The 14,910-nt window shown below is 52.3% G+C and overlaps 3 protein-coding genes across 3 annotated transcripts; 2 read left to right on the top strand and 1 right to left on the bottom strand.

Annotated features, from left to right (window-relative positions):
* Positions 1-1,892: 1,892 nt before the first annotated feature.
* On the top strand, positions 1,893-4,953 carry CORC01_10702 (MOSC domain-containing protein; the record flags this gene model as incomplete). Its single annotated transcript, XM_022622329.1, has 3 exons — positions 1,893-2,116; positions 2,273-3,570; positions 3,971-4,953. The coding sequence occupies 3 exons, from the start codon at positions 1,893-1,895 to the stop codon at positions 4,951-4,953; spliced, it is 2,505 nt and encodes an 834-aa protein (XP_022471174.1).
* A 2,440-nt stretch (positions 4,954-7,393) lies between these two features.
* Positions 7,394-9,741, top strand: CORC01_10701 (beta-1,3-endoglucanase; the record flags this gene model as incomplete). The annotated part of the gene is made up of 5 exons (XM_022622328.1): positions 7,394-7,768; positions 7,852-7,914; positions 7,971-8,163; positions 8,328-9,336; positions 9,393-9,741. The coding sequence occupies 5 exons, from the start codon at positions 7,394-7,396 to the stop codon at positions 9,739-9,741; spliced, it is 1,989 nt and encodes a 662-aa protein (XP_022471173.1).
* Positions 9,742-10,416: 675 nt separating this feature from the next.
* On the bottom strand, positions 10,417-14,812 carry CORC01_10700 (SH2 domain-containing protein; the record flags this gene model as incomplete). The annotated part of the gene is made up of 4 exons (XM_022622327.1): positions 10,417-10,679; positions 10,735-14,362; positions 14,415-14,588; positions 14,642-14,812. The coding sequence occupies 4 exons, from the start codon at positions 14,810-14,812 to the stop codon at positions 10,417-10,419; spliced, it is 4,236 nt and encodes a 1,411-aa protein (XP_022471172.1).
* Positions 14,813-14,910: the final 98 nt, after the last annotated feature.

Genomic DNA, 14,910 nt, shown 5'->3' with positions numbered 1-14,910 from the left:
AAGGATCATCGCCATGGCAAAGGGCTGCACTTGGCCAGCTTGGGCCAACCGAAAAAGCCTCAAACTACAATTCCAATCTGCGCCCGTTCTTCGTTGTCATGTGCCGAAAGGAACCCTGAGCCATCGTCGAACTGGAATTTCAGCTTGCCAGGCCCGATAATTATGAGGCTGACGTTACTTGACTGATTCGATTTGAAGGTCAGCTTTGCTATGTTGGCGATCCTGAACTAGCGCAAGCATGTCAGAAGTTTTCGCCGCAGTTTCCTTCTCATAATGCCCGAGCCTCGAGAGCATCAGCATGGCTGACCTACCAGCAGCGGGAACACTTGTCCGACTGACGTCGGCTCGAACAAAGTATGTGGCAATGCCCCATTCGCCGGACATTGTCCCACCGACGGGCGTCATCAAGTGATGCCTTCACGAATATTCCAGCCAAGTCTCCCATCGGAGCGTCTGCCGCCGGTTTCCACTGGGCCAGCCACGTTCCACTGACGGGTGTCTTGTGCACTCTTTGCGATGCTTCCCTGCGCAAAGAAGTGCAGAATCCAGCAGACCTAGAAAGCCGTGTGTGGCGTGACATCAGGTGTCAGTTGATGCCCGAGAATCTAGTGCTGGCTTGGGCTCAACTACGCCAATTCCTGGTGCATGCTCGTTCCCTCGACTGGAGACTTGAAGAGTGACGCGTGACGCGATGCTATATGATCAAAGCAACTCGGTAGCTGCCTGAGTTCTACCACAGCCTCACAAAACATCATCACTCGTCATCTCAAGGCCTTTCTATCGTCTTCGAATGATTGCTACCTAGCCCAAAACTAACAGACCAAGAAAGGCAATCGGACCGGGCGGATCGAAGTCTTCTCTTTCAATAGCCAACTCGATCCTAAAGTCAGTTGGGGAAGGAAGTCTACGAGGTGCATATGATCCTGGAAGTTTGGAGTGCCAAAGTTTTCAGGACTAGTGAACTTATCCTGGGCAATCATGTATACGTATTCCACGTCGTCTTGATTACTTCACTGAGACATGTATATATTCGGCAACTTAAAGCAAATCTCCCCGATACTCTCGTGTTCTTCCTTCATGACTGCTCACTGACCCCGATTAACTCACTCGAACGCCGCTTTTCGCGCTTAGAATTTCGAGTCTGACTCGTTTAGCGGCCAGCCCTTTTCTGGATATCTAGCTGACCGACAGCCTTGTATTTGCAGGAGGTCGAAATCTAAGGTGCCTTGACCTATGTCTTCAGAACCCCGTGTGACACCTCGCCCCCCCGCGCATCCTGGGCCCGAAGCTGTGGGTGGGTGATCCATACCGGGACTTTGTCCGGCGAACCCCGGCATCCGGCCACCTTAGTGCTTACAACTGTTGGTGCTGTCACCCGCTCTGTTTGGTTCGATTGCCATCGTGCAAGATGTGATAAGCATCGTTATGTCATCCTCGAATAGATCAACAGTTTGGTGGCTTCGAAGTGTCAAACATGACCACATTCCTTGGCCATTGGATCCCAGCTTAGTCTTCATTGCACCATGGGATCTACGAGCCTCTTGCGAGAGCTTTTCTCCATACATCGGACACGCAAATTACCTTAAGTATACTGTCTCAAGTTAGATGCCAGTGATTCTGTTGTCATAGAGTTCTAGTCCATGGAAGTCAAAAAAAGGTTTGCCGGTACTCTTATACTGTTCGATGCTGTACAAGAAGCGCGCTGCATGTTACTGTGCGGATTGAGTTTCTGCACGGTTGCGGGCAGCATATGGGCAACAGCATGCGAAACAAGACTAGGCCGTCAGGTAGAATCTTCAATTGTGGTTTGCGACTTCCCTTCTTGCATCCTTTTGCCCTTCTCCACAACAAACACACAATTCAGCACTCATTTACTAAGAAACCCGCCGACTATGAGTCTGGACAAAGAAATTGACCTCTGGTCACCCTTCACCAGCGACACTCTGTTGGAGGTTCGCACCAGCGTGATGAAGAAGATGCCCGGACTAGAGGTCACGTCCGGAATCGACAAGGATTTGAGGCATGGCCCCATTCATGTTTCGCATCTCGGGCTCGAGGCGGATGAGCATGATCCAACCTTTCATGGCGGACCGGATAAGGCGATCCATGGCTGTAGGTACATCGCGATGATTGTTCAGGCGTTCTGCCATTATGAAGCAATTCTGAAAGTTGGTTTAGATTGCTCTTCTCACTATTCTGGTTGGAAGGAAGAATATCCAATCGCAGCAGACAGATTCAAACCGGGAGCTTTCGGCGAAAATTTTGTCACCAGACACATGAACGAGCGCAACGTATGCATCGGCGATGTCATCGCTGTTGGTGATAACGTCGTGCTCCAAGTCAGTTTGCCACGACAACCATGCTACAAGCTTAACCACCGCTTCCAGTTGAAGAACTTTGCGCCCACGACGTTCAAGTCTAGTAGAACTGGCTGGTATTATCGTGTTCTGAAAGTGGGAACAGTCAAGGCTGGCGACGAAATCAGGCTCATTGAGCGCAAATGGCCCAAGTGGACCATTGAGAGGATCCAGGAGTACCTGCACAGGAACCAAAATGACATGGCCATGAATAAGGAACTTGCGGCAATTGAAGATATGGGCAAAGAAAGCCGTGGAGCATTCCAGCGACGAGTGGCCAAGGCCGAGGCTCAAGGCAAGAGGGAAAAGGGGGACCGGTGGAGAGACTTTAGAATCATTGGAAAGACAAAACAAACCTCAAGAGTCGCGTCGTTTATCCTCAAGGCCGTCAACCCAATCGAGAACCCGGAATATCTCGACAAAGGATCCCACGCAAAGCTTAAGCTACCGAACGGTCTCCTGCGGTCTTATTCCATCGTTTCCGGGGACCGCAATAAGTTCGAGGTCGGCGTTGCTCTCGAGGACACAGGCCGTGGGGGGTCCATCTACCTCCACAACTCCACAGCCATCGGTGACATACTTCAGGTTGGGCGGATGACTGCCGACGTTAAAGTTGCCATTGCTTCAAGCAACCACGTCTTTATCGTAGGCGGTATCGGCATAACCGCCTTTCTGGCCCTTGCTGAGGCTTACCACCAAGTCCACTACAGTTTTGAGATGCACTACGCTGTCCGCTCGGCCGACGATGTACCGTTTCGTTCTCGCTTGGATGCTCTTGGCAGAAGTGTTCTACTATACGATCGTTCTAAAGGCAAGCAGATGGACATTGGCGAAATTTTGAGAACGCTCAAGTGGAACAGCCATGTCTACGTTTGCGGACCGACGAGAATGACGGAGGCCGCAAGAATAGCCGCGGAGGAATGCGGGCTTGATAAGAGCGACATACATTACGAAGCCTTTGCTGCCGACACATCCGGGGACCCGTTCGAAGCAGAGGTTCTCAACCGAGACGGCAAGGTCTTGAAGGTTGGCGAGGAGGAGACGCTGCTGGAGGTACTCAAGCGAGAGGTCGGGGGAGATGTGGAGAGTAGCTGTGAAGTCGGCAATTGTGGAACTTGCAAGGTTGTGCTCAAGAACGGTCGGGTTGATCACAGGGGCACAGCTCTGTCCGCCGACGATAGACTCGAGTCAATGCTGAGTTGCGTGAGTCGTGGTATGGGAAGGATAGCCATTGAGATTTGACGGTACTCCAATCGATGAACCCGCCTTTTGCTAGATGACTTCCGCCTGGTCGGTCTCATTTCAAATTCAGCTCAATTCCTAAACAGATTCAATCTCCATTACAAAGTAGGCAGCGATCAAGAAAGAACGCAATCATGCTCCAGGGCCGTCAAGTTGGACAACCCGCTCACCTGACCTAGAATTCGTTGTAGCTCGGTGTAACGGATCCTCACCGATGATAATAGTGGTGGAGTGCGGAATGGAACACGGGCTAGGTACTGTGCACAAACCAATAGCAGAGATTGATAACGATCCAAGACCCACCTTAACTTTTTTTTTCGGGTTGGCTTCGATCCGACGAGAATTCTGGCTGCTAAGTTTCATTTCCACAGGACGACAACATATCTTCGCGTTGAGCCAAATTCCCAACAACATGTCAACTGCCGAGTCCCAAGGAGATGGCTTCATAGTTTTCCCAGTGAAGCTCCCAGCCCTCCCCTCATACCCCATTACTGCTCTTCACGAGATCCGTGTTCGACGAAATGCGCCCAAGATACCGACCGAGATCGATGATCGAAGTCTCTTCCTCAAGAATGTCCCTGTGGACAGCACCGAAGCTCATTTCCGCCAAGTTTTCTCCGCCCTTGTCGGTCCCGGTCGTTTCGAGAGCATTGCTTTCGAGGATGACCGGAAGAATGCTGCAGCTGTCGACCCAGTCAACGCCGCGAGGATCATGGGTCTAGGCAAGAAACGCAAGCGCGGCGAACAGGAGGCCGAGGAGAGGGCCAAGGAAGAAGAAGTTGCCCGACTTCCCGAAACATGGACGAGGAGGCTACGGAAAAGCGGTAGCAGCGCCATTGTTCTCTTCGCCGACGAGAAGAGCGTCGAGCTCGTGCTAAAGGCCATAAAGAAAGCGAACAAGACGACAAAGTTTCCCGTCTGGGGACAGGGTGTCTCCGAAGATGAGCCAGAGCTCGGCTCAGAATGGGTATCTGCGCACATCCAGCTATCGCGCTGTGACAAGGCGGCGACGCAAAAATCGGTACATGCGTTCTTCAACGTGTTCAATCGCAAGGAGAAGGAAGCTGCAGAGATGGCCAAGAGGCTGCGCAACGAGCCAGACGAGGACGGCTTCGTTACTGTTGTCCGTGGTGGCCGCGTCGCACCGGCAAACAAGAACGAGGCCGAGGAGGCCCGACAGAAGATGATTGATAGGGCCTCGAAGAAGAAGGATGAGACCACGGACTTCTACCGTTTCCAGCTACGCGAGCGTCGCAAGGCGGAACAGGCTGCTATGCTGAAGAGGTTTGACGAGGACAAGAGAAAGGTCGATGCAATGAAGGAGAAGCGCGGCAAGTTCAGACCCGAAACATGATTCTGCATAGGATCTCTCCAATCCAATCCAATCCAAAAGAAGAAGAAGAAAAAAGATACCCATGCGTACAATATAACTTTCAGTGTAAGTGGTCTCTCTTTCCTCCGGCGCCTTCCTTCTTACTTGATGACGCACGCGGGGCCAGCGGAGCACCTTGAGGTTAAGGGCTTGTCCCAGAGCCAGTGGTGCAGTGCCGACAAACACCGCGTTAAATATATCTTCTCAACTTCGTCTGACATTCGGAATTGTTTCTATCCTTCTCTTTTTTCAACACGATCCCTTGCAACATCAAAAACTTATGCAATGCTAGACTACAAGACTTCGAGGGCAGATGGAAAGGCTCCGACGGTAGCAGAAGACCTAATGTACTAGTCATAGGACTATGTCCGTGGGACGAGATTGTTCTCCGTCAAGCAGGCTTTCCATCCGCCTCCACACCCTTTCCGATCAGCAGTGAGTCAGGGGGAGTATATAAAATGAGTCAACCTGTACCGAGTCCAGTGGGAAGATAGAACCGACACGGCAAAGATAATCACGGACTGGTCTGATTTTGGCAACCTCCACGCCGTCCAGCGTCCTCTGCAGAACAAATACAAAGCCACGTATATGCTGGCAATTCAATTTCTCTCAAGCATGGTCTTCTCCCCCATCACAGTTCCCGCAATTCTCGGCCGAGCAGCAAGCACGGTGCCATTGGCAGGTTTTGGGTAGCGCGGCGTCAATGTTCTGTTCGACACTACTCCTATTCAGGCGTTGAGTCTATTTTGTTTGTTCGCCCTTGTGCCTCGTCTTGGTTCCACTTCCGCCACGATGGTTCGGCGCTACCTAGAGCAGGGGCATCACACTTCTCATGAGTCACGACGAAAAGGTGAACCAGGTTAGAGAATTCTAAACTATAGGGAGACCGATATTCCACGTTCCAATTGCTCACGTTGTCGACCACCTTCTCGCAACGGGTCCTCGGCAGCTTACAAAAGATCCATTTCATGCATATCTGCCTACGCTATGCCGCATGTTGACGTCTATTGCATTTGAGGAACCTTGTCACGATGCGGAGTTTCGGCTGTCGTCGCCGGATTCACCACCAACGGCTTAAAACTGCTTACTATCTCGGTGTCTTTCTCAAATTTGGTATAGCCCAAGATACAAAGAGTGGCCCCGCAAACATCTGCGAGTTCATCATGGATACCTATCACCCTAATAGACCCTCCGTCTTTATCCCATGATCACCCTGTCTCCTGTGTTCCTACTCTTGAGCGCTGAGACCCTGCCAAGCATTTGCCATACTTGCGCACCGCGTCTTCTCATCTTCAGCCATATCCGAGAATAGCATCGCAATCGAGACTGGCATGTTCATCTTCTCCTGAAGCCTGGTCCGGTGTGGGAAACGGAATACTGTCGCTTGTCACACGGACTTTGACGGGATGGGCCGCAAATACCCCCCCAAAAGGATCTATCACAAGCAGGAACCGCACAATATTCGCAGTCTGCTCTTCTGAGCATAATTCACGGTACTTTAAAAATGAGAGGACCCTTGTTTTTATTCCCGGATTATATGTGTTCGTGCTCCTGCAGCCTATTCCACCACATTGCATAGGAATCGATAGAGCGGCTGCATCGAGTCGAGGGGAGTCGGTGGTAGCCCAATTAGCCGCAAAAGCCACCCAATCCAGCCGCACCTCGCACCTCGCGGCTGGTATCTGGTTCAAATAATTGCCGACCAACACCCTCTTTGAGTAAGCCCGTCGGCCCATGTAAGTCGAAAGACTACCACATCGCTCGACGCCCCGGTGGCAGCCATCGCGGGGCCCCCCCAATCACTGTCAATCTTTGCCCAATCTGTAATTTCCTGTGCCCCTTACCCGCACCTGATTCGGCGTAGTCAAGTTACCCTCTCCGGCTGATGCCCGGACCTCACGATGCTTGGCCCCGGTAGCCATCGTTGGAGACTTGCAAACGCAACTGGCATCGTAGAGAAGACGGCTGACCTTCTTTGCAGCCCTGCTTTCCGTTCCGGGACACACAGACTGCATTGGCGATTCCAGCTTGACCCAAGAGGCCACCGAAAAGTCTGTTCGACGGGCCGTAAAGGAGGTTGTTTCCAAGATGAGAATCTCGCTTAGCCCTTCAAGGACGTCTAGCCCGCCATGTCGCTGTGTCTCTCGCCGTGTAAGTGACCAGCCATGCCTGCGTGTCAGCGGCAAAGGAGAGATGCTCGACCATTCACAGTGGAATGGCAGAACATCTTAAGCGGCACCTCATCCGCCTAGATTGAGCTCCGTTCCATTTACCTCACGCATTACATACGCCAGTAGCCGTGTCGTCCAACAACTCCAAGAGCAGCCTTGCTGGTCCAACGACGTGTTTCACGTCAAGTCATTCGTTATTCTCTCTACAGCTTACACCAAGTCTCTCTTTGAATAAATTAATATAGTTCGTAATGACTCCTTCATTCCTTACCCTCGGCACGGCTGTCCTGGCCTTGACTGGTGATTCCGTCGCCAAGCAGTTTGATCTCGATGACACATACGACTCCACAAACTTCTTCGACAAATTTGACTTTTTTGAGAGCAAGTACAGTACTGGCGATTATAACGACGTCGACCTCACTTCGGGCTACATCAACTACCGCACCCGTGCCGATGCCCAGAAGCTGGGCTTCATCAGCAACGCCGGCGGAGAGGTCTACGTGGGCCCCGATACCCAAAACGTCACCGAGTTTCCTGGTATTAGTCGTTCAAGTGTGAGACTTGAGAGCAAAGCCATCTACAACAAGTCTCTGATGGTCGCCCGCTTTTCTCATCTTCCTAAGCCTGTCTGCGGTGCTTGGCCTGCCTTGTAAGTTCTCTAGCCGAGCATGGTCCTCGTATGTCCATAGACTAACATTGTCGAAGTTAGTCAAACGGTGCTCCCTGGCCTAAGAAGGGCGAGTTTGACTTTTTTGAGGGCTGGAAAAATGCAGTGAGGATATAGTCTGCATCATACACCATTATCGCCTTCCTAAACATCCATGACAGGCTATCAACAAGCCTGCTGCTCACACCTACCTTACATCCGAGCAGGGCCAGTGTATCATCAGTGAGACAGGGCAGACTTCCAAGGTCGACACGGCCGACTGTGATCACCAGGCTCCCGGTCAATATGCCAACCAGGGATGTACCACCACAGCCACCTCTACTGACCCGTGGGGCTCCACTGATGGTGGTATCTGTGAGTGAAACCAGCACCTCCGTCTTTTGATACCTGTCTAACCAGTCACCCGCAGATGCTGTTGAGTGGACAGATGACTACATCAAGTTCTTTGGCAAGCAACCCTCGAATCTCTTACAAACATTATAAACATGTTCATAACAGACATCTAACATCATATCCAGCCTGGACCCATTCTGCCGCCCCCAAGAATATCGACTCCAACTCGCCCGATACCTCCTCCTGGGGAACTCCCTCCATGCTCATCGCCAACGACAAGTGCAAAATCAACAGCCACTTTTCTGACCAGAGACTTGTCCTGAACATTGACTTCTGTGGCGTCCTCGCCGGAAATAAGTACATCTGGAAGGACCAGTGCGCCGCGTCCACCGGCCACGCCGTCCGCTCCTCGTATGTCGCAGCGAACCCCGGCGCCTACAAGGATACCTATTTTAAGATCAAGGACATTCGTGTGTTCAAGGAGGGCATCAAGCCTGCGACGACCTCTTTGTCCGCTTCTGCTTCTTACTCTGCCTCGAATTCCACATCGACATCTGTCACCATATCGTCTGCTTCGATTGCCACCCCCGTATCTGCCTCCACCTCCGCCTCAACCACTACGAGCGCCTCCATCTCTGCCTCCGCCAGCGGCTCAGTCACGGCAAAAGCCACATCTATCAGCGTCCCTGATTCCAAGGCTACCTCTGGCGCCTCTACAACTGCTTCTGCTTCTGCTTCTGCTTCTGCTTCTGCTTCTGCTTCTGCTTCTGCTTCTGCTTCTGCTTCTGCTTCCGCCTCCGTCACTCCCACTGGCCCCATCACCACAAGTGCTACCGGTTCCAAGCCCACTACCATCAGCGCGTCCGACACCATCTCTATCAAATTCAATAGTGTGATCGATGAGGATGTTTGCACCGAGAGCGACACCACCAGCACGAAGACTGGCGTCAGCAGCGAGCAGACCCAGGCGGCTTCGACGACTTCTCCCATCACCCTCTACACCACAGTTTGCCCCGTCTCGTCCCTCCTTGCTCCCAAGCCCACCATGCCGCTCAAGGGCAACGAAAAGCCTGAAATTGGTCCTAGCCCAGGCGTCTCGACCACTACCTTCACCATCGCCTACACGATCACCAAGTGCCCGCACTCCGCCACAGACTGCCCCGTCGGCAGCGTCACCACCAAAATCATCACTACGTCAGTTTCTTCCGCTGGCACCGCCGTACCTATCGTGACCAAGGTCGTCCCCTCAGTCCCGTCGGGCCCCAACTCCGCCCCCGGCGTACCAAGAACCTCTTCATGGTCTCGTCCTCCGGCGTTCCCCTCAAGCCCAGCGCTCCCGGTGGTAACATTTCCGGGAACAGTAAGGGCAACGGTGCTATCCACAGGCCTCCCCCCAGCTTGAACATTACCATCCCAATGACCAAGCCTACCACTCTTACTGCGTCCAAGCCCCCAGGAACGGCCCCAGGTGCGTCGACGACTAGCTGCTCCGACGCCAGCTGCCCTACCAAGCCGGCCATCATTGTCAATGCCACCGTGAAGGTGAGTGCCAGCTTCTTGCTGATGGCCATGGGTGTTCTTGCCGCCCTGACTCTGTAGATGACTGCATGCCTTGCCTTTTAGACGGATGTTGATGTGGTGGATGTTACAACAATATTCAATGTATATTGAAGTGCATGCAAGTCGGTACAAAGAGACCAAGACACTAAATCCTGCCATGCTCTTTCCTTTTGTCAATATCGGTATATTATCGAAGCATTCACTTAGAGTTAGCGACATTCAAAACCAGGCTGTCTGGCTGTTAAATCACTCTTTGTTGAAAGACATCGAGACTCAACCTTTAACATAGACCTCAATCAATGTTTGGCAGTCTGTTGGCAAGAGAAAACATCATGGTTGGGCTAAGTGCTCACTGAGGTCGTTGAGAAATTCCAATTTTTGTCTACTGGCTTTTTGACCTTCGAGGGCCTTTTTTACTAATCTACATGAATGATGATAATGCGTGGTACCGTTCGCTTCCGTGAAAACCCCCTCAACTGATTCCAGGGAACCAAGGAGTTCCCAAATAAAATATTTCCACGCACTCCTTCACTGTGGCGCGGCCTGTCTCCCCGGCCGCATTTCTGAGATAGTGTCTTTTTGCTTCTTCATCATTATCAAGTGTCGTCCGTTCTTGTCATCCCGTTCTCAATAGTAGCTTCCAGGCGACAACCTGCCCGTGACATAGTCTTGCGTTTCGTGGGCGGAAGTTCCTGTGCCAGGGGCGGGAAGACTCTATCTACCGCCGCCCTTCTGCATCTTGGTGATTTCGGTCTGGTAACGGATCTTAAAGCCGTTGCAAAGCGCTCTCATGTCAGGGTAGGCCTGCTTAAGCAACTCGAAGCCGCCGGGAATGACACGGACAGGCCATGAGTTAACCCGTGATCCACGACTCGCCTTGAAGCACAGCCAGAAGTAGCCAGGGTGCTTGGGATCAATGCAGAAGGCGTAGGCAGATCGATTTGGGTTGGCATCGATGTAAGTAGTGAGCCATTTCTCTGCATTGTATGGTTAGCTGTCGTTCACTTGATGGTAAATTACAGGAGCACATACCGAGATCTGTCTTGGACCGCTTTTCAAACTTCTCATGTTGCATCATCTCATCCACCTTTCGAGACATAGCCTCAATGTGTTCGTGGATCAGCTCATCCAGATCCTTGTAGGTGAACTTGCCGCCCACCCTAAGAAGCTTGCCGACGGAGAATTCCGTTTCTTTTTGGAGCTCAAGCACATCGACATGTTGGAAAACACCATCGGCGACCTTCCAGGTGATAGCCAGATGATCGTTACCCTTTGAGGAGGGTCGGATGATGACCTCTCCGGCAGCTTGGGTACCAAGCCATTGTTCGGCTTCCAATCCGTTGAATGGCTTGAAAAGCGGGTGCTTGATGACCCTTTGGGTGCGTCCCGTGGTTTTATCCTTCTCGCGAAGTTCTTCCTTGTCGGCTGCCTCCAGTCTCTCATCCCACTGCCCATGACCGTGGTACAGCTGGCGCTTGTAGGGGCGCTTGACTTCGGCTTCTCTTGCAGAAAGCTTGGCCAAAAAGTCCTTGTAGTTCACCTCAAGAACCTTGGCTTGCACCGTCTGCCCGTTCGTCAGAAGACCTCTGACCCGAACACCATCAGGACCATCATGCGACTCGATGCGGCCCTCAATACCGCAGTCAAGCTTGACTATGGCGAAGTCGTCTTTCACTACTCGGATATTTACAGGGATGATCATGCCCTGAGCGAGAGTGTCCTTGGTTTCACCAGTGAACATGGTGAAAATCTCGTTCGGGCCGAGGCCTGAGAAATTTCTGCGCAACTCTTCGTACGGAGCTTGAAGCTCAGCCCGAATCGTCTCGAGCGTAGCGCGCTTCCTCTGGCTGTAATTGCGCTCGAGTTGCTCAGCATACTCTTCAAGGATAAGTTCATTAACCTTCTCCTGTTCGTCTTCCTTGAAAAGTTTCCTGACAATGGCACCAGGACCATTGTGATCCGTCTCCGCCTTGACATCCTCTTCATCAAGTTCAAGAGCGTCAGCTGCCATCTTGCGACCTAGCTCGTAGTCCTCTGGATGAACACGGGTGTTGTCGAGGGGATCCGAGGTGGGATTGGTCGCATCGTAGTCGATGAAAAGGAAACTGGCGCAGTTGTTCCAAACTCTCGGGCCCACAACTGGCAACTTTCCACTGTCGGGATCGCCAACCAGCTCATCTCTACTGCCGACAGCCCCTCCGTTTGCGTTGATGGCTTTGATGACGCTTGTAGCCTTTCGGGGACCAAGACCGGCGACATAAGGCAAAAGGTTTGCTGTGTATGAATCGCCCACAGCCTCGTTGATGTTGACACCACACAGGTTAACCATGTCGACCATTGCTGACTCAAGGTGCTTGAGTAGCTTTTCATGGGGTAGCAGATTTTGACACGGATGAAAAGCTAGCGATGCAATGTCTTTGCCAAGAGCCGCATACTCTTTGAGGGGATTCTGCATGTAATGCGCCAGAGCGATGCAATATCTTGTAAGGGAACTGAGAGTAGGGTGCTCGGCGACTGCCCGGGGGCTGTCCTTGTAGAGACGAGCTACTTCATCATTGACCACGATGACTTCGAGTGGCTCAGTGCGGTACTCTCCAAGTTCAGGGTCGTCGAACTCGGGCCCCATCAAGCCCTTCTCGCTGATCAAACTTTCCAAGTCTCTCACAAGCTTCTGGGTATCTGCAGACCATCCGCTTATACCGATAGCATCAGGGCGGCGTCTGTTGACGATCTCAACGAAGTCTTCGCGAGCTCGCTCATCACGAGCTAGATTGCCCAATTTGCCCTGCTCAATGACACGGCCATCTTCCTCAACGGAGGCCCAGATTGTGGGATCGCGAGCTGGATCTGCCATTCCGTTGGACAGAGTGATGATGCGGGGCAGTGTGCCAAGAATCATACCCTTGGGCTTGTATGGTGCCTGATCAAGTCTCTTTGAGTATTCTTCGCGGCAGGCTTTGAGAACTTCTTCTTGGCACGCAGTCCGAAGCGACTCCTTGACGCCCTTGGCAATGATCTTCGAAAGACGGGGAACAATGAGATCGAGCACTTTCTGTCGTTCGTCGTTCCATCGATCGGCAAGCTCACTGTAGTTGTCTGAAATGAACTCCTGGCGCAATGAACGCTTGAAGCCCTCGTCGTTCTCCAATGTTAGCTTGACCTCGATGAGGCCCTCTTCCTCAGCCTTCATCATCTTGAGGTAAAGATCTGGCTGGCGAGCAACGTCGGCTATTGTCTGGTTGATGAGGTACTTGACCTCGTAGAACGGGTGTGACTCGTCAATCTTCTTCAAACCCTTTTCTGTCCGGCGACAGCTGATCTCGCCCATCTGGTAAAAGTTGACTCTGAAGTGCTTCCGCATGCGAGGGTTGACAAACAATTCCTCTGCATACATTTGGCGAGCTGCGTACATGACAGTATCGCCGGTCTGGAATTCTTCATCCGTAAGGGAATCGGCGAGGTCGTCCGGAAGTTGGCTGTCATCGTCGGCCCAAACCTTGTTGCCCTCGCGAAGAGTGTTTTGGGCGAATCGATCCGGAGTGATACCGTAGGCACGGACAAAGCCGACAGCTTTGCTCCTCCTGACTCTATCAACAAGATTTGACTTGGAGCCTGGGCGCTTCATCTGGTTGCCGTTGCCGTTCATGAAAGACAGGTCCTTGAGCTCGGTGGTGTACTGGAAGTGAAGGTAGTCCTGAAGATCTTGCAATTCTTCCATGGTCGCAGCTTGGGGAATCATATCCTCGAGCACATTGTCCTTGATGCCAGCAGCAGATTTCAGGCTCTCGAGCGTCTTTTCGAGAGCGTTCCGCTTTTCGATCAGTGAGCGGAACTTGATATCGAGCTCCAGAATCCGCCACAAGTCGTCCTGAGTAAGAAGCTTGTCTGCGGTGATGATCCATTCAGGGGCGTCGGGATCGTCGCGATGGTCGGGGTTCTTGGTCTTCTTGGCGTGGATCAGGTAATCCTTGCGATGCTGAAAGACGTAGGGAACCTCAACGTCGTCAACCACAAAGAACTCGAGCACCTTCCCAATCGCCTTGGTGAAAGGTCCGTGTAGTTCGGACTGGAGCAGCTTTTTGGGCCACATCAAACCCGCAATCCATCGAGCCTCTTCCTTGAACTGCTCGGCGCTAATTTGCAAGTGCTTGAAGGGCTTTCGGTCCAACTGGAATCTTTCGGGCTCGTCTGTGAATCGAATCTGATTGTCCTCGTCGGTCAAGAGCTTCTCCTTCAACTGCGAAGGCTCAAAAACGTCCTTGAGTTCAATAACCTGTTCGTCACGCTCGCGGTCTTCTTCTTCATCTTCCAATATAAGAGCCCAGCCGTAGTCCTCTCCGTTACCAAAGATGGCCTCCATATCCTCCAGGGCGTCTTTGTCGAGGCCGGCGGTGTCAACGACACCGCCGACCCCTCTGTCGCGGGGACGGGCGACTTCGGCATCTTCTTGCTGGCGCGCTCGTTCGTCCTCATCTTCCGGATAGTCCTCTTCAATGAAGTCTTCGAATTCGTCGGCTTGGGGGCGGTAGTTTGATCGGCCGTATGGTCTTTGATCGTTGGCTTCCTCATCGTCATCGGAGAACATGTCTTCCAGGCCGCGTCGCTCGGGGCCACGATCATCCTCGTCTCGATGTCCCCGTTTGAGACGCTTGAACTTAGGCTGCATACACGTTAGCACAGTTTGCAGCAAAAAGTCGTGGTGAGCATCATACCTGTGTTGGTGCTCTGCGTTCAATTTGTTCACCGATGAGTTCCAAGTCATCCTCATCTAGCTGCTCTTCTTCTTCCCTGTCACGATGCTCTCGCTTCCGCTTTCGCTCGTGGGCATCTTCGTCCTCGCCTTCTTCCTCTTCCTCATCTTCGTCGACGATGAATCCTTCGCGAATCTAAGGAAAAAGATTAGTCAGTCATCAAGGAAATTTGGAAGTCAAGCGCCTACTTTGCGCGCTTCTTCCTCATCTTCATCATCCTCTTCCTCTTCGGAGGAGTCCTCAGGGGCCGCGTTCCTTCTGCGCGCAGACCTAGGGTCGGCATCCTCATCCAGAGACTCCTCATCCTCGTCATCGAGCTCGGCCTCGCCATCGACGAAATCACGCATTGAGGTGCTCATCTTGAAGCTGCTTAGAGTCGAAGGCGCCGCGCGTGGTGAAACTGTCGCCTTCGTCAGTGGCTCGTCTCGGGTAGGCGCGTTGCGATCCGCTGAGGGGA

The sequence above is a fragment of the Colletotrichum orchidophilum genome (assembly GCF_001831195.1).
Source record: "Colletotrichum orchidophilum strain IMI 309357 chromosome Unknown Scaffold_108.1, whole genome shotgun sequence".
Lineage (NCBI taxonomy): Eukaryota > Fungi > Ascomycota > Sordariomycetes > Glomerellales > Glomerellaceae > Colletotrichum > Colletotrichum orchidophilum.
The sequence above is the reverse complement of the archived record's forward strand: the minus strand, read 5'-3'. Positions and strand labels throughout refer to the sequence as shown.